The sequence below is a fragment of the Canis lupus genome, chromosome 6 (assembly GCF_011100685.1).
Source record: "Canis lupus familiaris isolate Mischka breed German Shepherd chromosome 6, alternate assembly UU_Cfam_GSD_1.0, whole genome shotgun sequence".
NCBI classification, from domain to species: Eukaryota; Metazoa; Chordata; class Mammalia; order Carnivora; family Canidae; genus Canis; species Canis lupus.
The window spans coordinates 30,856,863-30,880,548 of record NC_049227.1 but is presented as its reverse complement, the minus strand read 5'-3'; the positions used below and the strand labels follow the sequence as shown (position 1 = coordinate 30,880,548).

At 45.6% G+C, this 23,686-nt stretch overlaps 1 protein-coding gene across 8 annotated transcripts in view; it reads left to right on the top strand.

The window, feature by feature from the left end:
• Positions 1–23,686, top strand: part of SNX29 (sorting nexin 29) — a 528,683-nt gene that overhangs the window by 247,077 nt on the left and 257,920 nt on the right. For all 8 annotated transcript variants that reach the window (XM_038540328.1, XM_038540324.1, XM_038540323.1 and 5 more), the window contains exon 15: positions 21,913–22,019. In XM_038540328.1, coding sequence (XP_038396256.1) covers positions 21,913–22,019 — 107 coding nt within the window. The remainder of the gene's footprint in view (positions 1–21,912; positions 22,020–23,686) is intronic.

Genomic DNA, 23,686 nt, shown 5'->3' with positions numbered 1-23,686 from the left:
ATTCTTTCGTTCATGTATTCCTTTTAAAAATAAACATTCATTAGCTGGCTATCATAGGCTTCTTGGAATTTTGGCTAACATTGAACCAAACAGATCCAGACCCTGCTCTTGCAGAGTTACATTTTAGTCTGGGGGAGACACACAGTCATCCCCAGATAGGATAAAATAGGTATGTCAGAACGTGATAATTGCTGGAAGCAAAGTAAAAATAGAGCAGGCTAACGGAGACCAGGGGTGTGGGAGAGTCTGATGTTAAACAGGTGAGGATGAGCGTCATTGAGAAGGTAGTTTTGGAGCATTGGCTTGAAGGGGGGAGGAGTGGTCATCTGGTAGGAGAACGCTTGAGGCAGAGGGGGTAGCCTGGTAAGCATAGGGTGAGGGTGTGCCTGGCACATGCCAGGGGCAGCGAGGGGTGACTAGGAGGAGGTGACGTCATAGAAGCTTCTGGTGGGTTAGATCCTGCAGGGCCTTATGAGTTGCAGTGAGAAGGTTAGGTTTTTAATTTTTTTTTCCCCTGTGTGGAATGGGGAGTCACTTGGAGGATTTTGAGAAAGGAGTATCATCTGACCTAGGTTTTTGAGGACCACTTTGGCTGCTGCCTAGAGATGAGAGTATAGGGGAGCAAGGGTGGAAGCAGGGGGGAGAGCCAAAGGGATTATCACAAGAATCTAGATGGGAAGTGATGGCTGAAAGCAGGGTGGGTGGTCACAGTGGTGAGAACTGGCTGGGCATTTACGGTGCGACTTTGGCTGTGATGTATGAGTGGGAACAGGGAAGGCCTGAGCAACCAGAAGGATGCCATTGCCACTAACCAGGATGCGGCCAGCTTTGGGCAGAGGAGGAATGTGAGGGTCCAGCAGGAGTTCTGGTGCAGAGGTGCTGAGTTAGAGATAGCAGGACATATTAGAGGAGACAGGAAGGAGGCATGTCTTTTGTGGGCTGGAAGTACAGACTTGAAAGGTGTGGACAAATAAACATACTTAAAGCCCCAAGACTGGATGAGATCCCTGAAACAGTAAGTGTAGATGGGTCAGGACCTTGGGGCCTCCCACATTAGGAGCTTGTCGACAGGAGGAGGAGGGACCAGCACAGGTGATTTTGAGGGAGTGTCTGCGGAGGAAGGGGGATACTGAGAGAATGGGGTGTCCTGGAAGCCCAGTGAAGAACATGCTTGAAGTTGGAGACTGAACAACAGTGTCATGTGCTGCTGATGGTCAAACAAGTTGGGAATAATCTAGTGGATTGGAATAATCTAATGGCATTTGGAATAATCTAGCAGCAGCCAGTGGTGACATTGATAAGAGCAGGTCAGTAGGCCAGGTCAGGAGAGTGTGCTGGGAGAGCGTGGACGAGAACTGGGAACAGCTAGTGTAGGCAGCTCTCTGGAGGAGGTTGGCCACGGTTGAGAGCAAGGGGTTGTGACAATGAGGGTAGGGATGTGGAATGAGAATTTTTTTAGTAAGCTCCACGCTGGGCAGGGCTTAGACTCATGACCTTAAACTCATGACCCTAAGATCAAGGCCTGAGCTGAGATCAAGAGTCAGATGCTCAATGGACAGAGTCACTCAGGCACCTTGAGATTTTTTTTTTTTTTAATAGGACAACCAACATTTACCCCACTGTTGTTAAGCTCCACATGCTGTGCTGCTGTCTGACTTAGAGTGGGGAGCAGGACCCAGTTCCTGAGTACGTGGGCTTTCCACCTGCTGGAGTTGAGGATGGAGGAGGCAGGTGTGACTCTTGGCCTCTCCATTAGGTGTGTGTGTGTGTGTGTGTGTGTGTGTGTGTGACCACCTGCCTTCTGGCCTGCTCCGCTGGATTTCTAAGGTCCGAGCCAGAGTACTTGCTCTTTCCACCTGGCCTTCGATTCCTCCTCTGTCTTCTTATGTGTATTAGTTTCCTCTTGCTGTGGTAACAAATGGTTAGGACCTTAGTGGTTTAAAACCATGCACGTGTGTTATATTACAGTTCTGGAGATCAGAAATTTGATGTGGTCTTTCTGGACTGAATTTGAGATTTTGGCAGGATTGTGTTCTTTTCCAGAAACTCTAGGGGTGAACCCATTTCCTTGTTCCTTTGATGTTGCAGAAATAATTTCCAAGTGATTATAGAACTGAGGTCCCTGTTGCTTTGCTGGCTGACAATTGGGGTACCCCCTAGCTCTGCAGCCCTCTTCCAGGCCCTACATATGGTTCTTACATCTCTGAACCAGCAGCGGGTCACTGACTGCATGTCATACTTGGAACCCGACTTCTCCTTCTACTGCATCTCCTCTGTCTTTCAGCCAGAGAAAGTTCTCTTTTTGTAAGAATCTCTGTGATTAAAGGGAGCCCTCCTAGGTAATCCAAGGTAGTGTCCCCACTTCAGGGTCTGCCTGCCACGCTTGTCTCAATAAGTGCTATCAATGGTTGCTCAGACCAGCGATCTCAGGAGTCAGCCTTAGTTTCTCTGCATACTTTACCTCCCATTTCCATCCAGAGGTCTTGTCTGCTCCAAAATACACCAAAGATAGCCGTTGTTTCTGGTCTCACGGCCGTGAGCCTGGCTCAGGCCGCCACCATCTGCTGCCTGCAATGTTGCAGTAGTTCCTAACTGGTCTCTTCCATTGTATTCTTTTGCCATCCATAATTCACATGGTAGAATGACTTAAAAATAATCAAACAAATGCCATTGTATGACTTCCCTGCTCGGAACCCTTCATTGGCTTTGCCTGAAAATTCTTCCCATGGCCCCAGAGGGCCCTGTGGGATTCAACCGACACCTGCTTTCTCTGCTACTCAGTCACTGTGCTCCTTGTTTATCATGCGTCAGCCACACCGGCCTGCCTTCTGTCCTCAGAGAAGCCTCTCTATCCCGTGCCATAGCATTCACCACTCCTTTGCCAGAATGTTCTCCCGTCGTCGTAGTTCCTAACTGTTCTTCTCAAAGAGCCTAATCTCCCCTTGTCTAAAGAGCTATCCCCACTCCTGCACTGCCTCCTGCTTATTATATTTGCATGGCATTTGTTACCATCAGGAATTATCTCCTTTATTTGTTCATTTGCCACAAACCAGATGTAAGTTCTTGGACGGCAGTAGCCTAGCATGTTCTGCTCCCCATGGGATCCAGAGCATCTGACCCATGGCCACCACTCAGCATGCATGTACTGGGTGAAAACATGAGGGTGCAGCATTAGAATTCTAAAATGCTTTTGTGGGATGAGTGTATCTCTAAAAGAAAAAAATGCTTTCTTCTACTCTACTCACAACACTAATGCCAAATGTGTGGGGCTTTTTTCTGTACCAGCCAATCCTCAAATTTAGGGACACCAACTGGGTGTCCTACAGTGCAATTCATTTCTGATAAACTGGAGTTAGTGCAGACAACACAGTCTCAGGGCACAGTCCCAGAAGATGGCCTCCTTTTCCGACGTCAGTCTCAAGCCCTGGGTTTCCACCTGTGCTTCTGAGCAAACCGCCTATAGATTGGAGTTCCCACCACCCCTTCTTCAGGTTCGGCAATTTGCTAGAATGGCTCATAGGACTCAGGGAAATACTTCTTCACATTTACTGGTTTCATTATAAAAAATATTACAAAGGCTACAGTGAAGAGTCAGATGAAGAGGGTACACAAAGTGTGGTCTGCTGGAGTCCCGAGCACAGGAGCTTCTGCCTTGTGGAGTTGGGGTGCTTGCCCCTGCTGGTATGTGAGTATGCTCACCAACCCTGGAGCTCTCCGAACCCTATAGGTCAGGGATTTTTATGGATGGTTAGACCACCTAGGCAAGATGGATCATAAACTTAGTCTCTAACCCCTCTCCCCTCCGTCAAGATTAGGGAGTGGGACTGAAGGTTTCAAGCTTCTAATCACAGCTTGGTCTCTTTGGTGGCCAGTCCCCATCCCATAGCCCACCAAGAGTCACCTCATGAAAACAAAAGATATTTCCATCCGGAAATTCCAAAGAACTTGGGAGCCATGTGTCAGGAACTAGGGTCCAAGACCTCTGTGTGTATAGGTGTGTGCGTATTTTATATTTATATATATAAATACTTAAGTATAGGTATGTATTTAAGTTATTTTATATTTACATATAATATAGTGTTATGTAATATATGTGTTTAAATATATATATAAATATACATACCCATATATTTCTAAAGATGTTATTTTTGAGAGCCTGAGTCAGAGAAGGGGCTTAGGGAGAGGGAGAAGTGGACTCCCTACTGAGCAGGGAGCCTGATGTGCAAGGCTCCATCCCAGGACCCCAGGATCACGACCTGAGCCAAAGGCAGACACTGACTGAGCCCAGGCGCCCTGCATTCCTTATTTTTTTTTTGTTTTTTTTTTTTAATTTATTTTTTATTGGTGTTCAATTTACTAACATACAGAATAACACCCAGTGCCCGTCACCCATTCACTCCCACCCCCCACCCTCCTCCCCTTCCACCACCCCTAGTTCGTTTCCCAGAGTTAGCAGTCTTTACGTTCTGTCTCCCTTTCTGATATTTCCCACACATTTCTTCTCCCTTCCCTTATATTCCCTTTCACTATTATTTATATTCCCCAAATGAATGAGAACATATAATGTTTGTCCTTCTCCGACTGACTTACTTCACTCAGCATAATACCCTCCAGTTCCATCCACGTTGAAGCAAATGGTGGGTATTTGTCATTTCTAATAGCTGAGTAATATTCCATTGTATACATAAACCACATCTTCTTTATCCATTCATCTTTCGTTGGACACCGAGGCTCCTTCCACAGTTTGGCTATCGTGGCCATTGCTGCTATAAACATCGGGGTGCAGGTGTCCCGGCGTTTCATTGCATTCCTTATTATGCAGTTTATCTGCCTTTCCACCTTACTAGTTAAGAGGAAGAAATACTTTTTATCTGCTGATGTTGCATGGCACTTGTAATGGTTTGGGAGTTAGTTCACGCATCCAGCATCTCAGGGGTGCCATGTGTGGAGAGAGTGGTTATTTTTTCATTTAATACACAAACACCCTAGAGGACTTCTAGCCTCCCTTGGGGAATTTCCTTGACTCTTGGTAAGAGGAGGACTTCATTCTTATGTCATGATCTGATTGTAGTAGTCAATCAAGTACAAAGAGACGACCATAAACAGACCAGAAACATCCCATTGGTACAGAGAGAGATGGATTCAGCCTTCTGGCCTGGAATGTTCCAAACCCTTCCCCAGCTTCCTTCTCCTCTCCCTTCTGTCCTCTGCTTCCTCCAAATCTTCCTTGCTTTGGGTTCTTAGATATAATTAAGATTTTCTGGGAAGTTGTCAGGATTGCAGAACATCTCTGTGGGCCTTTTGAAATAGCCTCCTGGTTTGTCATATATTATCATGTTGTTCCAAATATGTCAGAGTCTGTTTCTCACGTGCATAGGAAGCCTACATCACTTCTAGGTATCCAGGGAATTGTCCAGAGCCCAGAGAGATCATGGCCAGGCCACCAGGTCCTTCTGCCCCGTCTGAGGGGAGGCAGTGTGGACTCTCCCTCCTAGCATGGGCCGGGTTGCAGGGGGGTTACTGGTGGACATGACGCCCGCCCTCTTTCTGCCTGCCTTCAGCTTGCACAAGCTCCAGTTATGGCTGTGTGTGGGCCGTGCCAGGTGGGTCTCTAGCTTCCCTCACCCAGCAGCCTTGCTAAGAGCCATGACCGAAGGCCCCCTGCCTGCTGAGCTCTGTGGAGCCCTGGGGAGCGGGAGGATCAGGGCTAACCCTGGGGGTCACGTGTGGCTCCTGGGGGGTGAGCACTTGAATGTGCTCCTTCTCCCCTTTCCTACTTACCCTCTGTAGGATGTCTTCTCCTTGCTTGATGCAGTGGTTCTCACACTTAGTGTGTGTGTTGAAATCACCTAAGTATTTACTAAAATGCAGCTTTCTGACCTTCCCTTCAGACCCTAGTTGAATTAATTCTGGGAATGGGGCCATAGAACCTCCGTAGAACCTCCATTTTAACACTTTCTATTCCCATCACATTCCTGTGCAGGTGATGCTGTTGAGGGTGGGCCATGGTCCACCCTTAGAGTCTTGCTGTCCTGGTAGCCCTCCCTGTGGGGTCACTGCAATGTCCATGAGTTTCCCCTCCCTCCTCCCTCTCCTGTCCCTGCTGCATTTGCCCGTGTCCTGCTTGGGCCTTTGCTCTTCCCCACAAACATCCACTTTCCATGTTCTTCTGTCCCCTTGGGAGGCAGCTGCCACATCGAGGCTTTTCCTATGTTTCTCTGTGACCTCTTTTTTCTTTCCATGGTGACTTGACCTTATGGCATTCTTTAGAATTCATAAGGGATGTGAGCTTTCAATGTGATTTCTTTTCTAAACCAATCAGTCTCTCCACTTCTCACGCCCCAGTTTGAAACCTCAGCCATGACCTTGAGACTCGGGGATGAGGATTTTCATTTCATGCCAGTATTCCGGGCGTCCCTGTTTCAACTTTGACTTTACTCTGCTGTAGGTGCCTGGAGCAGAGACAGATACTGAGTTTTCAACATTAATTGTGTGAGCCTTAAAAAAAAAAACAAACAAAAAAATAAACCTCCCCTTTCCAAAATTCTCTTCCTTAAATCTTTTGCTATTACTGGCTTTTATTGACCAATTTTGTTCTTCCAGCTTCAGGTGTGGTGAGCATCCTTGTTGATTACTGCTCAAGGTACCTGCTGGCATCACCTGTGGTCTGGATGAGTCACTCCTCAGAGCCTAGCTGTAGGCCCCTCACCTTGGGGGTATAGGGCCCCGCCCTGCCCTGCAGCTTGCCAGCCTGGCAGCTTGAGGTCCTGTTTCACAGAGTACATACTTTTCAGCTCTCTAGCATCTTTGTCCTTCTGCTTGCCTGCCTTGGCCTTTCTCGGTCAGGTGTCCGGCTGTAGTGGCTGTGAGTGTACTCTGAGCTCAGGTTTGCCATTTGCTCCAGAGCCTCTCCTTTTCCATCCTTCATCCTCTGGGTCTTGTGGGCTTACAAGATCAATGTTAGTGCTAAAATTGACTCGGTCTTCTGCTTGGTTTCATCCATGAGAACATTGAGGCCCATAGTGGTTAGATGGAAGTTCAAGATCACAGAACACTGGGAATCTGGGGGTGGTGGTGGTGGTGGGGCAGGAAGCCTTTGTTAGCATTAACAGTTTAAACTGTGCATACCCTTTGACCCAGCCGCTCTGTTTCCAGTCGTTCAAAGAAAGAATTATGCACATGCACAAAGACAGGCACCAGGCTGTGGATTGTGGCCTTGCTTGAGTTGGGATCAGTTCCAGAGACTGGTGGGAGAGATGGTGGTTGTGTCCTGTGGTGGTGCTGTGATGAGGAAGGAAGCCAGTCTGCCTGTGCTGGCGAGGTATAGTCAGTCACCCAGGCTGGTTGTAGAGTGACAGGTGGCTATGCTGTGTATGCCATTTAGGTCGTAAAAACCCAAACCTGTAAGAGTACATAAGTACTTATGTAGCTGTGCATACAGTCCAGTAACAACAGTGAGGGGAGTGGGCGTGGGGTGGGAGGGTGAGGCTTTGGGGAGGGGTGCAGGACACTTGCTATGCTGTATACTTAAGCATCTGAGTTTTTTTATTCAGATAAAATTCACATCACATGCCTTTCACCTATTTTTAAGTGCAGAATTCAGTGTTTTTCAGTATATTCACCAAGATGTGTGACCATCACTACACTGTAACTCCACAACATTCTCATTACTCTGAAAACAAATCCTGAACCTATTAGCAGCCAGTCGTTTCCCACCCATGTGCCCCCACCCCCCAGCCTTTGGCATCTATGAAACTACTTTCTGGTTCTGTGGATTTGCCACTTCTGGACATTTCATACATCCCCTGCTGTCTGAAAGCAGGATGTTCCTTTGAAATCTTCGTGAGCTGACGTGGTGTCAGGTGAAGAGCATTCCCTTCCCCACTTTTTAAATTTTTTTTTTTAATTTTTTTTTTTAAATTTTTTTAATTTATTTATGATAGTCACACAGAGAGAAAGAGAGAGAGGCAGAGACACAGGCAGAGGGAGAAGCAGGCTCCACGCACCAGGAGCCCGATGTGGGATTCGATCCCGGGTCTCCAGGATCGCGCCCTGGGCCAAAGGCAGGCGCCAAACCGCTGCGCCACCCAGGGATCCCCCTTCCCCACTTTTTAAAGATAGATAGATAGATAGATAGATAGATAGATAGATAGATAGATAGATTGATTCAGAGAGAGACAGAGGCAGAGACACAGGCAGAGGGAGAAGCAGGCTCCATGTGGGAGGTGATGTCTCCAGGATCACACCCCGGGCTGTAGGCGGTGCTAAACCACTGCGCCACCAGGGCTGCCCTTCCCTCCCCTTTTTTGAAAAGGGAAGACCTTTTGATTTCTTTTGGTTAGCAAAAACGGGTAGTAATGGAGGTCTTCTGTAGAAGTGAAGTGGTGTAATGCAAACTTGTGGCAAGTGGGAGATAACCTGTAAACAGAACCATACTGTATGTGTCCTCAGGCATCTGGTTTTCTTCTCCTAGTGTAATATTTTTTTATAATAAATTTATTTTTTATTGGTGTTCAACTTATCAACATACAGAATAACACCCAGTGCTCATCCCGTCAAGTGCCCCCCTCAGTGCCCGTCACCCATTCACCCCCACCCCCCGCCCTCCTCCCCTTCCACCACCCCTAGTTCATTTCCTAGAGTTAGGAGTCTTTATGTTCTGTCTCCCTTTCTGATATTTCCCACACATTTCTTCCTCCTTCCCTTATATTCCCTTTCACTATTATTTATATTCCCCAAATGAATGAGACCATATCATGTTTGTCCTTCTCCGATTGACTTATTTCACTCAGCATAATACCCTCCAGTTCCATCCACGTCGAAGCAAATGGTGGGTATTTGTCATTTCTAATGGCTGAGGAATATTCCATTGTATACATAAACCACATCTTCTTTATCCACTCATCTTTCAATGGACACCGAGGCTCCTTCCACAGCTTGGCTATTGTGGACATTGCTGCTATAAACATCGGGGTGCAGGTGTCCTGGCGTTTCATTGCATCTGTATCTTTGGGGTAAATCCCCAGCAGTGCAATTGCTGGGTCATAGGGCAGGTCTATTTTTAACTCTTTGAGGAACCTCCACACAGTTTTCCAGAGTGGCTGCACCAGTTCACATTCCCACCAACAGTGTAAGAGGGTTCCCTTTTCTCCGCATCCTCTCCAACATCTGTGGTTTCCTGCCTTGTTAATTTTCCCCATTCTCACTGGCGTGAGGTGGGATCTCATTGTGGTTTTGATTTGTATTTCCCTGATGGCAAGTGATGCGGAGCATTTTCTCATGTGCGTGTTGGCCATGTCTATGTCTTCCTCTGTGAGATTTCTGTTCATGTCTTTTGCCCATTTCATGATTGGATTGTTTGTTTCTTTGCTGTTGAGTTGAATATTTTCAAGGTTTATCCCTGTTGTGTGTACCAGTACTTAATTCCTTTAAAAATTATTTTTAACTGTGGTAAAGTATATAGAACAAAATTTATCTTAAGCATTTTGAAATGCATAGCTGAGGGGTATTAATAAGTACATTTCACTGTGGTGCCACCTCTTCCCACCAGACATCTCCACAGACTGTTTCTGTCCTGCAGAGTTAACTCTGTACGCTTTGAGCATAGCTCCCTGCTCTTCCTCCCCTAGTCCCTGGAGACCACCTTTCTACTTGCTGTCTCAAGGAGTCTGACTACTCTAAGTACCTCCTATAAGTAGACTCACACAGTATTGATCTTTTTTGACTGGTTGACTTCAATGAGCCTAATGTCCCCTGGGTTCATCATGCTGTGGGATGTTATGACTCACTTCCTTTTTAAAGACTAAAGAATATTCTGTTGGATGTGTAGACTGTGTTTTGCTTATCCATTCATCTACTGATAGACACTGGGGTTGCTTTCACGTTTTGGTGATGGTGAATAATGCTACAATAAAACATGCGAAGTCTCTTAGGATTAAACTTTTTTAAATAACATGCTTGTGCTCATGTATTACTTTTGAACTTAGGATGAAATGGGAAATAGAAGGTAAGTGGTCACATCTAGAATTGAAAGGTTTCTGGATTCTGAATGTTTTTTTCTGGTTTGGGGTGCTGGCACAAGGGGAGAAAACCATCCAGGGGAGGAGCATCGTCAATTTGTCTGAAGCTCGCTGAGGCCTTCCCTCTGGAATCAAGAATCCTGTCCGTCTCTGCCAGGCCAGAATGATGGGAGTTCCTGTGGAATGGTATAACACTGGGGTTAGGACTGTGCCCCCATCACTTGCAGATTGGGGAGGAGGAGGAAGTATCTTAGTGCTTACAATCATGCTGGGTACTCAGTAAGAATCCACAGATGATTAACTGCCACCAAGTTACTATTGTGGCTTCTCTTCTGGGATAGTTGCCAGCCCTTGAGTAGTTGTATGGGTCAAGTGGGAGTGGGTATGTGCACTCCTTGGAGAGAATATAAACTGTTTAGAAGTACAGTGGCTTATCCTTTGACCTCTTGGCTGGGTTGGAATTTCTACCATGTTCCTGTTCCTTAATTGGCTGAGGTCTCATGTATGTACAAGAGGGGCGTGAAAATACAAAAATGGATTTTTTTTTTCCTGTAGCGAACATGTGTTGCTTTGATAATTTGAGAAAATAAACTTATTGAAGAAATGCAGAGAAAACACAGAACAAGATCTTAGAGCCATGATAAACATTAGCCTGTCAGTTAGATGGCATCTTCAGTTAAGAGTGGCTAGCGTCTGTTGATCAAAAGTCTTGATAGGTTGGTACATTCAGATTCAAAGAAGTGTTGGTCAGCCAGGAAGGAAGTACTGAGAATCTTACTTGTGCCCCATCTAATTGTGAACACCATGTGAGTTGAGAGAAACAAGATGGAACCTTTAGGGAGCTTATAGTCCAGGCAGACAGATAAGCTCACACACCTTTGCCACATGGAGAGCTTGCCTTCTGCAACAGGACCCTGCTTGTTGCTTCACCTGCTTCCTTGGGTCCTCTAGCGGGGGGTCCTGCAAGATGGGTGTGATGATCCTCTCTTTGCCAACCAGAAGGCTGGGTTTGGGTCAGGAAGCACTTTGCAGAAAGTGGCCAAGCTGGGGTTGGAAGCCAGGTGCATCTGACTCCAGCTCCTGTGCCTTTGGTGCAGTTACATCTCTCTTACTGTATTGATGTGTTTCCTTTTTTAACTGGATGACATGGACTGGCTTATGGTGTGGCAGCAAGTCCTAGGAGGGAGGCAGTTCAGAGAAATTGTCCACATGGGTGTTTGAAATTCAAGGGGTCTCCTCTGAAGAGCAGATTGTACAGTGATTACCCAAGTAAGGTTTTAGTTCTCAAAACTTGGGCTTTATAGATAACCCAGTTCTGCCTCTCATATACATAGCTGTGCTGTTTTAAGAACAAATTGCAGAAGTCACACGTAGTGGTTTGATATAAAATGATTTAAAGGCTTCGAATGAAAATACCGATTGCTCTCTCCTGCTCCTGCACCCCAGGTTTCCAAGGTTGACAGCTTCGTGTGCCCTTTGTCCTTGCTCGGATGACCAGGTGCACACTTAGGTGGGTCCTTCCTCACCGTTGCTTCCATCCTCCCTTCTACCAAAATAGAACCACACACATTTCTGTTACTAATTTAATTCTTGAACGTCAATACATTTGCATTTTGAAATGAAGTTTAAAAAACATTTGCAGCCATCCATGTCCCCTTTTCCCATTGTTGACAAGGTAACCCTTCATGAACTTCTAGAGAGTACGGTCTGGCCCAAAAGTTCTGTTTAGGGCAAAGATCTGTTCAGGGCAAAAGATCCCTGTGTCTGGCATGCCTAGCTGCCTGTTTCTTTCCAGCAAAAGAAGTGGTTTTCACTGTCAAACTGTTTTTCACTTAAGGGGGAAAAAACACAACTCTCAGGTGTCTATCAGAGGCTCTGCTAGGCTACATCACACGAGCAGGTGAAAATGTGCTCAGCAGAGGGTGTGAAGACAGTTCTGGTTTATGCCACCATCATTCCCAGCTGTCCCAGTACGTATGTTTTATATTTAGGTGCTCTCTCAGAAGAGGGATGTGGCATCCGAACAGGTGAGCATCTTTCTCTAGAAAGACCTATGCGAGATGGAGCTTCTGATGAAGAGGCTTTCTGTTTTGAAAAAGAAGGCAGGCTCTTGCTTTACATTCTTCTTAAAAAGTTATCCTGTCTTTAACACTTGGAGTGAGGATATAAAATGCTTGAGAATCTTGCCTTATGGAATCCTCGTAAGAAGTACCCTCCCCATTTTACAGAGGAGGAAATGAGGTGATGAGGTCTCATTCTACTTGGTGGCAGAGCCAAGATGTGAACCTTGGAATGCCTTGTGTGTGTCTGTCGACACTTCTGATCACACATAATTCCTCGTCTGGTACTAGAAACAATATCCCTGTCAATCCCTTGGTTCCTGGTCCTGATCTTGAGGGATACAGATGAGTCTGTAGTCTTGGGATAGGTCTCATTGGCATGGATATCCCCTACTAGGGCATTCTTTGGATAACATTCTCTTGGCTTGACTATCATATAAGCCCCTTGCCTTAAAAAAAATAAAAAATAAAAAAACCAACCTGGAGAATGATCTGTGAGGTGAATGGGTTTATATCATGTTTTTGAAGAATTTGATTTCAACTTTCTGGAGAGCTGGGAATCTATAGTATTCTTACACCATGAAGCAACCAAAAATGTCAGGGTATGTGTGTTTGCATATAGGAAAGTAGGTCTCCTTTGGAGTTTTGGAAGATGGCCTTGGAAATCTGACATTGTAGGAAATTGGTACCACCCTTGTGGGTAGGCTCTGGATGGCTAGGAGACAGTGTGGTGAGTGAGGAACAAGTGTGGGACTTTGAAACCAGGCAGACTGCAGTTTGTATAACTGGGTCCATCATTTACAGTGTTCAAAAAGAAATAGAGCAAAAACAAACCACAACACACCCAAACCTCTATTTTCTCATCTCTGAAATGGAAATTTTGTGCAATGGTATTGTGAGCCTTAAGTGAGAAGATAACCCCTCATCTGGGAGGTGGGATGTGTCAGGGCTCAGGAGAGCCTAATGGGCTCTTTATTGCTGCCTGTAGGTGCTCTATGCTGGAGCCTGTGCCCACGTCCACGTGGTAGACCCGCTCCTGCATCAGTAGGGAGCAACCGTCCCCTTTCACCGTGACGTCTCCTGTCTGATACACCTTCCCCGAGTACTGTGGTCTGGCTTCTCACAAGAGATTCTAGCTTGGATGAGGATTTCTTGGTGTTGGGGGACTTTCTTCCCGAAGATCAAAAGTAGCTGAATAGCAGCCACAGTTCATCTGTTGCCCCATCGCTGGAAAATCATAAGATGTCGAGTGCTGAATGGAGCAAGCCCTCCACAGAAGCTCTCCTGAGAGATTCCAGGGACTCACTGCCCAAGCGGCACCGGCTGTGGCAAAGCTGCAGCCATGCAGGGGCTGGTGGCAGTGGCAGTGTCCTCCACCTGTGTCACAGTCCCGGGGCAGAGAGAGAACCATTGGGCCCCCTGCCACCCCCTTTCTCGAGTTCTCCTTAGCTTTTGGGCCTCATGAACACCTATTGGACCAAGGTCTGAATGAGAGAGAGAGATTCTCTGTTACTCAGCTGCTGATGGGGTAGGAACACAGGTTGGGGTTTTTCTGTCTCTGTCACTTGAAAGATATCTGACCTTGAGTGAGTCCTGAGATTCCCCTGGAAACTGATTTTTGGCAGCTGTTACTCTCTATCTTGCATGTTGACTGTGAGAACAGGAAAGCGTTCAGTAGTGTGCCTGGCTCTTAAGCATCATGGTTTACTGATGAGTGCCAACACTAAGTGTCTTTCCTCCCAGCCAACCTGTGCTGGGATGGGTGGCCCATCCTGTGGCTCCTTGGGGTTGGCCTATTACTATTTTACAGCAGGAGGAGCCTCAGCTTCCAAAGGATAGGTAATCTCATCCATCCAGTTTTATCATCTCTATGCCATTGACTTCTAACTTGACATCTCCAACCTCTCCTCTCCCTGGAACTCCAGATTCACACGCTACTGTGTTCACACTGCTTTTCTCAGGTGGGCTGTGTCCAACCTGACTTGTCTGAAAACTGGACTCCTGGTGGTCACTCACTCTTCCCTGTCACACCCACCCTTCCCTAGCTCAATAAAATGATAGCTCCATTCTTTGATTTTTCTGAGACCAAAAATGTTGGCATTAGCGTGACTTTTATCTTCACCCTGACCCCACGTCGGATCTATCGGTATCTTACTTATACATCTGGGGAGTGCTGTAGCTGGAGAGTGTCCACTAACTGCACTGCTTGCAAAGAATGGTAAGTTCTTCCTTGAAGGGAGATCTGAACTGTGCCTCCTGATCCCAGCCACTACACCTGTATCCTGAGCTTCCCCTCTAACCTCTTCACATGGCTGGAAGAATGATCTTTAAAAAAAGGTCTGGCCATCCCCCCTTTGTTCTGAACCTTTTAGGGTCTTCCTGTTTTGCTCAGAATAAAATATCGTAGCCTATACACCCCTCCCCCCTGCCCCGCCACCTTCTCTATGACCTCACATCCTGTTCTCTCTCCCGTCCATTATCCTTCAGCCATGCTGGTACTCTGGCTGTTCCTGGAGCACTCCCAGGGCCTTTGTACTTGCTCTTGCCAAGAATGCTGTCCCACAGGGCTTGCATGGCTCATGTTCTCCACTGTAGTGCGTCTCTGCTCAGCTGGCATCTCCTAAGTGAACCTTTCCTTGCACTTGACTTAATTAACATTCACCACCATCAGTGCTCATGTTTCACCACCTCAGTTAGCACTTCTGACAACCTGATATATTAAAGAGTTACTTCTTTATTTTCTGAGTCCCTCCACTCAAGTTTAAGCTTTGCATTGGCATTCACAGTCTCCCTCCTTAGCACATCCCTCTATGCCCGGTGCCTAGTGCCTGATACAGAACGAATCTTCAGTAGCTAGTTGTTGCATGAATAAATAAAAGACGTGCTCAAGGTCTCTCACTGGGAAGTGGTGGAACCAGACTTGGCCATTGGTCTGAATGCAGAGACCACACTGTCTTCAGTATGCTTTCCGCTTGCCACAGCCAGCACATGGAAAGCGATGGATGCTATTATTATGAAGACTGTTTCTTCTGCTGCTTTGTAGGGATCATTGTCACTCACCCAGGAGGGACCTTTCTTCTTTAGAACCTTCGGATGTCCCAGATTTCCCATCACACCAAACCAGGCTTGCTATTCCGGGACTGGCACACTTCCTTGTGTCCATCAGGATGTTCAAGGGAGCCATCTCTGAATTTAAAGTGGTTCTTTATCCTCTTTTGCCACCAGCGTCTGACACTGTTTGCATCTGGGATCGTGCTAAGCTTGTTGAAATTGAAAGCAAAACAGTAACCTTATCATACTGTTTGCCATGTTGCTCTCCATGGTCTTTGAAGTTTTGCTTAAACTAATTTAGGCAGAAAACCCCATGCATTCTCTGGTGCCTGCTAACGAGACCAGCATAGTGTCTGCTGCTTTTAGATGACTTACCACAGACACCTCCAAACAGTAATGGCAGGCTGTGAGGAGGTAAAAAAACTGTGTCATGTTTGCTAAGTTTAAATGACCTGCTAACAGTACTAACAAACCCACAGCTTCTCTGAAACAAGAAAAATAGTTCTGATTGAAAGTGTTTCTGTGCTCCTACCAAACGTAGTTGCAGTGTCTGATTGTTTGCATTTAAAAGGAGAAGGCTCACTCTTTGGGGCCAAAGTTTTCTATTTGGAGTCCAACTTCTATAATCAGGCCGTTATGGAAATATAAGAGAAAATTGCTGACCACTCAGAGTACATGCAAGTAAACAAAGTGTAGGATTTCCTCTGAATACTGTGGATGTTAAGCAGGTTGACTGGGCTGGTAGGTTATCAGGTGCTACACAAAAGACCTAGACCTCTTCCCCTTTGGCCCAGGCTTGAGGTGGTCAGATGGAGTTGCAAAGGAGGCTGCAGTGAGAGGGTGCATCTGAAGATGCATTGTAAATTCTAAAGCACCACATCACATGAAGCACTATTACTGTTGCATTTTTATGAGTATCCACTGCATGTGGATACAGCTCTCAAATTTTTCTTAGCATGTTAAATACGGTTCTTCCTTTTGCCTTTGGGCCTATCTCTGTGCTTTGGCTTTTTCAGTACAACTTAAGTTCCTTATCCAAGAAGGAAATATCCAACCCTGTAGGTGGGCATTTCTTGTTAGGAAATGTTAGTCCTAACTAACTAACTAGTCTTGTTAGGTCCCAGCAGCGACACTTGGCTCATAGTCCTTGATGAGGGCAGGCTGTTAGGGTCCGAACACTGTCCCGTAACTCAGATTATGGGCTGGGAGCGTTAACAATGAAACTATAGACTGAAGACTATCAGTTTAATCAGTTATTGAGCCTTGTGTTGTTGAATTCAGAAGGAGCTGTAGTTGATAGAAATAGAGAACCATGTGTTCCTCTTGGGCTTTCTTTCCATTTCAGACTCAAAGATCGCTCTGAGGAGATGTGCATCTTTAAAAAAAAAAACCCATCACCAATCTTTAGTTGGATCCATCACAAATGTTTGTGTTTGTGGTGTAGATTTGACTTGTGGAGGTCAATCACAGTTGATCCTTGCCACGTTGATTGGTTTATTGGGGGATGTACAGAAAGTAAGGAGTTGAGGGTGCAATGTGCTGTTTTTGGCTCTCAAATGACTTGATGTTACTCCAGCTTTGATTATGCTGCCTTCCTTGAACACCCAAATGTTACCCTGCTCCTAAGGCAGATGAAGTCTTTCTGGCTTGAAAATAAACAAATGAGATGTGGTGCTTGTAAAATTTAAACTAATGGAATGACTGGACTTTCATGCCTCACCATGTGTTCACTTTGCAAGTGGAGAGATGGAAAGTGACCAATTAAATGGCTCCCTTCACTTTCCTAATAAGCCATAGAGATAGACGGGCCAACTCCACTGCTATGTTGTCCTTTTATATATGTCACCCATGTGGAACCATACCATCGTCCTTATGTCTCCAGGGCCTAACTCAGTTTTACCCACAGTGCTCTCTGAGGAAGTACCTGTTGAATGATTAGAGGTACTGTATTGTTAATCTATTGCTGTGTAACAAATGACCCCAAAATTCAGCAGCTTAAAACAACAAACATTGATGACTTTAGTTTGTGTAGAGGAGGAATCCAGGTGTGGCTCAGCTATGTGCTCAGGCTCTGGGACACAGCTGCGGTTGTCGTCTTAGAGCTTGACGGGAGGAGGATCCATGTCCACTCACCTGGCTGCTGGCAGACCCCTGGCTGTGGGTGGATACATCATGGGTTTCTCCAGAAGGCAGCTCACAAGATGGCAACTGGCTTTCCTCAGTGAGTGGATGTGGGCACCCAAGGCAGAAGCCACAGTCTTTTAAAAGTCAACCTCAGGAGTGACATGCCATCAGTTCTGCCACTTTGTGCTCATTCGAGGGGAGTCAGTAAGTCAGCCCATCCTCAGGGGAGGAGACGATTGAACAGTGGGAATCCCCAGGGAGGGAGGGATCACCAGGAGCCATCTTAGAGGCTTCCTGCCAGTGAGAAAAGCATGGTATAGCTGGGATTCATCATTTATTATTTTATACCTGGGATAGAAGTTTCTGATATGCTTGTTAAAGCTGTAGGAATGGAACCAGGGCAACAGGAGGTCAGGTCTTTGCAGGGGAAGGTTGGCTGGTTAGTTTCTAAGAGACCTTTTATAAATTCATGAGTGCCCAAGGCCTGTTCCCTCGTCTTGAAGGTTAAAAAGCTTATTCATGCATCTGCCTCCTTCAGTGCAGAAGATTGTGGCTTCCTCTTAGATGTTCCAACAGAGGACCTAGTATCTGAGGAGGGGAAGGCCAGTGGCTGGATTTCTAAAGAGATGTGCAGACATCAAGCAGGTTGGATGGCCGTGTCTTTCTGATCAGCAGGATCTCCTTGTGGAGGAAAAGCAACCTCGCTTAGGCAAAGATTGGGTCGTTAGGAGGGCACCAGCAGGCCGTGCTGTTCACATACCTGTCACACCTCAGATGTGTACTAGCACCAGCCTTCACTAATGGGGCACGGGCAGCTTCCTGCTGGGGGTGGCTGCCCTGCCGTGGCGGGCGCTGCTACTATCTGGTCTAACATTTTTAAGTGCAGACTTCTCTCGGATTCTGTTTCCTTGTTTAAAATCAAATTCGGTGTTTTGTTGTTTAAATCCAGCATTTGCATGTAGCCTGGCCATAGAAGACCTGGCACTTCTGGCCTCCACACCCTCCCCCATTTCCTACTCCCCACAAGCAACTGCTTCAAACCTTGAACTGATTGTTCTGGGTGTTACCTTGATGTTTCTGAGCAGTGCATGTCCACTGCTACTTGTTGATTTCTCCATTGATACCTCACCTCAGAGGGTGAAGGGTAGCTCTTCCATCCCCACCCCCCCATGGTCTCCCTTCCCCCATCCTCCAGCACAGACACACCATCTTTTTGGTTTGGTCCCTGGGCTGTGAATACATTATTAGGACTCTAAAAATGCTCTGCAGCTGAGCTGTGAGGTACTTGATCATTATTTTCATGCAAGTTTTGAATTTCTTTTGAGTTAATACTTGCAAAAAAAATTTGGCGGGTGTTGCGTGAACTCATTACTAAGCCAAATGCTAGTACTCTCTTACTTCTGGAAATCTCTATATGTTAAAAACAGGGCATCTATTAGTTTCATCCGGGGACCATCTATCCTGCAGTTCTGGGACCCACTGTGGCCAGAGGAAGCCTGGCTGCTCAAGTGGGCCTGTTCTGTCCAGTTCACTGCTCCCGCTTGGTGCTCCTTTATTTAGAGAAAATTCACATGCCATACTTATGAAGTGTACAATCCAATTCTTTCTAGTACCTTCATCACCTCTCTCCAGATCTAGACTGTTTTATCACCTCCAAAAAGGTGTCCTAAACCCATTAGCAGTGACCCCCATCCCTCCTTCCTTCCGGTCCCCGAAACCAATACTTGACATTTCCTATAAATGGGATCCTGCTGTATGTGGCCCTTTGGTGTCAGTTCTGGCGTCTTTCCCTTTGCAGGCTCCTTTCAGGGGCTCATCTGTGTTGTGGCAGATGTCATTTTTCCTTCCTTTTTATGGCTGAATGGTGTTCCATTGTAGGGATAGACCATAGCATGTTTATCCATCAGTTATCTGTGATGGCCATGTGAGTTGTGGCCACTTGTAATTGTTAATAATCTTCCCACTTTTGTGTTGTATCCTCTTTCCTAGGAAGCCTGTTTGTTCTTAGATTTCTTCTCCTGTTTTGGTTAAAATTTTTGAATGGTTGTGTGTCTGAGGATGTTTTCACCTTCTTGTCATGGGGCTTGGCTTGGTCCATAATTCTTGTCGCGGGGCTTGGCTTGGTCCATAATTCTCGGTTGGAAATAATTCCCCTCAGGATGCTGACAGTATCACTTCATTGCTTTCTGGCTTACAGTGTTGCTGTTCAGAAATGCTATGCTGTTTCTAATTTTCTGTCCTTTGGACAAGTTCTGCCTCCACTCTGTGAGTTAGTGTCCTCTCCTGGTCGCTCACGTTCTGAAACTCCCCTGAGAGGTGCCCGAGCATGGTTTCCCCATTGTGCTGTGTGCTCCGTGAGCTCTTCTGTCTCCATACGCCTGCCTCTCGGTTCTGGGGCATTTTCTTGCATTAAGTCTTCGACTTCCTTGTCTCTGTTCCCCTCCCCACTTCCTTCCCCCTTTCTTGGATTCTTAAATGGCAAGTCTCCATTTCACTTTTTGTTTTCTCTCTTGTTATCCTTTGGCCTTTGTTTTCTGGAGATTTTCTTAACTTCTTTTCTTTGTATCTGCTGTTCATTTCTTCTATCACAGTTTTGTTTTGCAAAAGCGTTTTTTTTTTTTTTTTTTTTTTTAATCTCTCTGTGCTGCCTTTTCTTCTTTTTAAATACCTCCTTGCTCCTGTTTTCAACCATACCATCTTCTTCTCTCTCCGGGAATATTAATGAGCATTTGCTTCTTGGGTGTTCTTTTCCCCTAATTTGGGTCTCTTGCTTATAAGTTGTTTTTCTCTGTTGATTCTGGTCCTCATCTTCCATCATAGGTGCTTGTGTCAGGTGTGAGGTGTGTTCTAGTCAGCCCCTCTGAGGTAGGAGTGGGGTGCTAAAAAGCTGGGCTCATCTCCTGGCATGCAAGCAGGCTGTGCCATTTCTCTAGAGAGCCTCTCACATCAGGGTCTTCAGCATGTTAGATTCCCAAGACCAAACTTTCTATTCCTTGCCTAGAGGTAGGTTTATGTTGGCTGCAGGATGCTCTGGGAATGGGTGAAGAAGAATGGAAGAAGCCCAGCAGTATTATGTTCTCTCTTTTCCATAGGGTACCCTGACCTTCAGCTTGACCCAGAGCTGTGATTTTCCAGATTCTCTGGAAATAATAATTCTCTGATTATTCCAGAGAATAAAACCCTAGTTTTCTGCAAATTGCTTCCTAAACAGATCTTGTGTTTCTTCTTTTCACTTTCAGCCCCATGTTTACCCCCCACTTCTAAAAGTGTCTCATATTAGCAGTCTATTAGCCGTTCACAAGTTGTCCCATGGTCATCGGGTTGAATGTCAGTGTTGCCACCTTGCAGCTGAGAAGGAAGCGTTCCCAGGCCTACAATGCACCTTACCAGTGATCTGCACTGGAATTTCAGAAATGGGTGTTTTAATGGGACTCTGAGAGGATGTGAATGTAAATGAATGTGTTCAGCCTATCACCTATAACCGGAAGCCCTTGAAATTTTCTCTTAAAACCTATTTTAGATTGAATAGGGTTACTTGGGTCACTGTTCGCAACAGTGGCTGGAGCCATGGTCACTGCTGGGACGGGAGCATCTTTGGGTTCATGCCAGCATGTTGGGTGCCATCACTCAGGGCCATGTTGCCTCTGGGGCCCTAGGTCACTGTGGCCGATGGAGGCTTAGGGAGGGGGCTGATAGCAGAGCTGTAGGCAGAGCAGGTGCAGGACCCCCATTTTTGCTCAGCCTTTGCCCACTTGGCCATTCTCCCCAAGCTTCCAAATCCCAGTTGCCAGAGGGCTGGCCTTCATGACCATTTCTTCCCACTCTGTAGGGCATCTAGGACTTAGCTCTTCTGGAACACACAGGGAATGGGATCTGCTTAGTGGATGTTTGTTTTTGGACTTGGGGTGAATCCATATTCTTGAGGGACTTCCTTCCTGCCCATGCTCCCCTGGTGTTCTTGGAATTAGCCTGCTTGTTCCGGTCCTAACTTGCTGCTCTTCTCCACAAAGTGAGCATTTATGGATGTATCCCTGAAAGGAGGAACAACACCACCCACTGGTGTCTGCTGTGCTAATAATTCTTGCATTGATCTGGGGGCCAGTCTCTTGTTAGGATGTCCTTGAATTGTCATTAGGCATTGATTTTAGAGTTTTTCCTGAAGCTACCTGGCTTCTGCTCTAAGTACGTTTTATAAATGGCAATTCTTAGTGGCTCTATGTGGACTCTGATCCCCCCTCTGCCATTGATGTCGAGCTATAGGCAGGTGAGTGCTGCATTGGGGGAACTTCTTTGTTGGAGAAAGAGAAATTTGACCACTATAAAGATGGAGGTTCTTTAGTCTTGCCAGTATGTTGCCTGTGTTTCATTGGAATGGGGAGTAGTGATAAGATTATTCCCCAGGGTCGCACGCCTCTGTCTCTGTGACCATTCTTACATTTTTAAACATAGCTTATTGTTCACATCATTGTACTCATGTGAAAATGTTACAGTGTTGAAGTAATTAGTAATTGTGATTCCCACCCCCGCCTCACCTTAAAAAACAGCTTTCTTTATGGAGAAGATATTTGGCAAAGAAGAAAAGATTTTTTTTTTTTAAATGGGAGAATAACTCTGATTACTGCTAAAAATATTTATGGGCTTTCTTTCTTTCCCTAAAGTTGTACCAAATCTTTGGAACGTTGATGGAGAAGTTACAGTCACTGAGCAGAAGCCGGGCGAAGTGGCCGAGGAGCTGGCGAGCTCCTATGAAAGAAAACTCATTGAGGTAAGGCTGGTGGCCTCTGTGCATTCACTCCCAGTGTCGGCTGCTTTGGGGACTTTGCAGAAACAGGTCCAGCCTGTTGTGCTGATGTTAGCATAATCAGACACTGCTCCCCTTGCACTATCAACAAAACACAAAATAGTAAAAGCATCGTACTTGATGAAGAAAACTAAGAAGAGCTGGTTCTTCAGAAATACTAATGAGGCACTTTTGGTGCCTATGGCAAGGAAATGGAGAAAACACAAATATGTCATGTTAAAAATATGAAAGCAAATGTACTCTTGGATTTGGAGGAGATTAAAAGCAGGACAGATTATCATACACAACTTTGTGCTGATAAATGTGCAAATGTGGACTCTTTCCCAAGATAATTATTTATTGTTGATTATCAAAATTAATTGATGATGCAGCCTACTTACCTAGAGGGCACCAAAAACCTGACAGAAAGTTCTAAAAATAAAGGAGTGCCCTTGGAGGTAGCAAACCTAGATGGTTTCATAGAGGTTTCTAGGCAACCTTTCGAGGTATGTACAAACAGCCCGTTGCTCTTTGTACTTCCTTAAAGCATTGTCTCTATGTACGTCTGTATTTCTGAATCTTGGTTCCAGTGTGCATCACTCTAATATAACAAAAACTGACAAAGATAGCCTAAAAAAGAAACTATAGACTAGTCTTATTTCTGCATAAATGCATAAAAATTCTGGAAAGGTATTACCCAGTCAAACCCAGTTCTATATGAAAGGACCAGTCCATGTGAAAGTAGGATTTATTTAGAATTTCAAGGATAGCTTAATGTTAGGAAATTCATCAAGTCAGCTTATTAATAGATTAAAGGCTAAACACCAGATACAGATTTTGCCTGATATCAAAGAGTCCTTTCATAGCATTCATCATCCATGTCTAGCAAAAATGCTTTTTTTTATTGAAATAGAGTTGATACACAGTGTTATGTTAGCTTTTAGTAGACAACATAGTAATTTGACAATTCTATGATAAAAATATTCTTGATAAAGGAGAAGGGTACTTATTTGATAGGATAAAGTGTTTTTTATCACCATATTTAGTGGTAGGCCGGAAGGCTAAGTTTTCAGTTAGGCAACTAATAGGTGAAAAATATATGTATAGGTGTGTGTATATGTTGTGGTCACATACTGGTGATATCCATTACAAGTCATGTATGTTTGTCTAGATACATGCATGTAAGTGTATAACTATACTTGTGGTGCTTTGTGACCATTCTACAGTAAATTTTATTTTTGGAATCAGAAAAAGGCCTGCCATTGCCATGGAGACATGCCTGACTTAGGGGTAGGTTTTAGAGGCAGGCCCTTTGAGGAGGAGCCCTCAGTGCTCCTTCTTGGTTCAGGCTGACAGTCTTATTATAGGTCTATTTGACCTGGTTCCTAATGACCTCCAAAGAAGGGAGGTGAGAAACCATTTGAATTCTAACTCAAGGGAGCTAAAAGAGGGGATGAGCTGGGGTCTTCCCATAATGGGCTAACAGGGGAAGAATTACAAACCAGGATGGAAGGGCCTGGGGATTGAGGGGGACAACTGTCCCCTTAAGGCATGTCCTCACCCCAGTGCCCATCTTTGCAGCCTCATTCAGTGGGGTCATTGACCAGAGTTGGCTGGTGATGGTGCCAGGTTCTGGTGCATCATTCCATTCT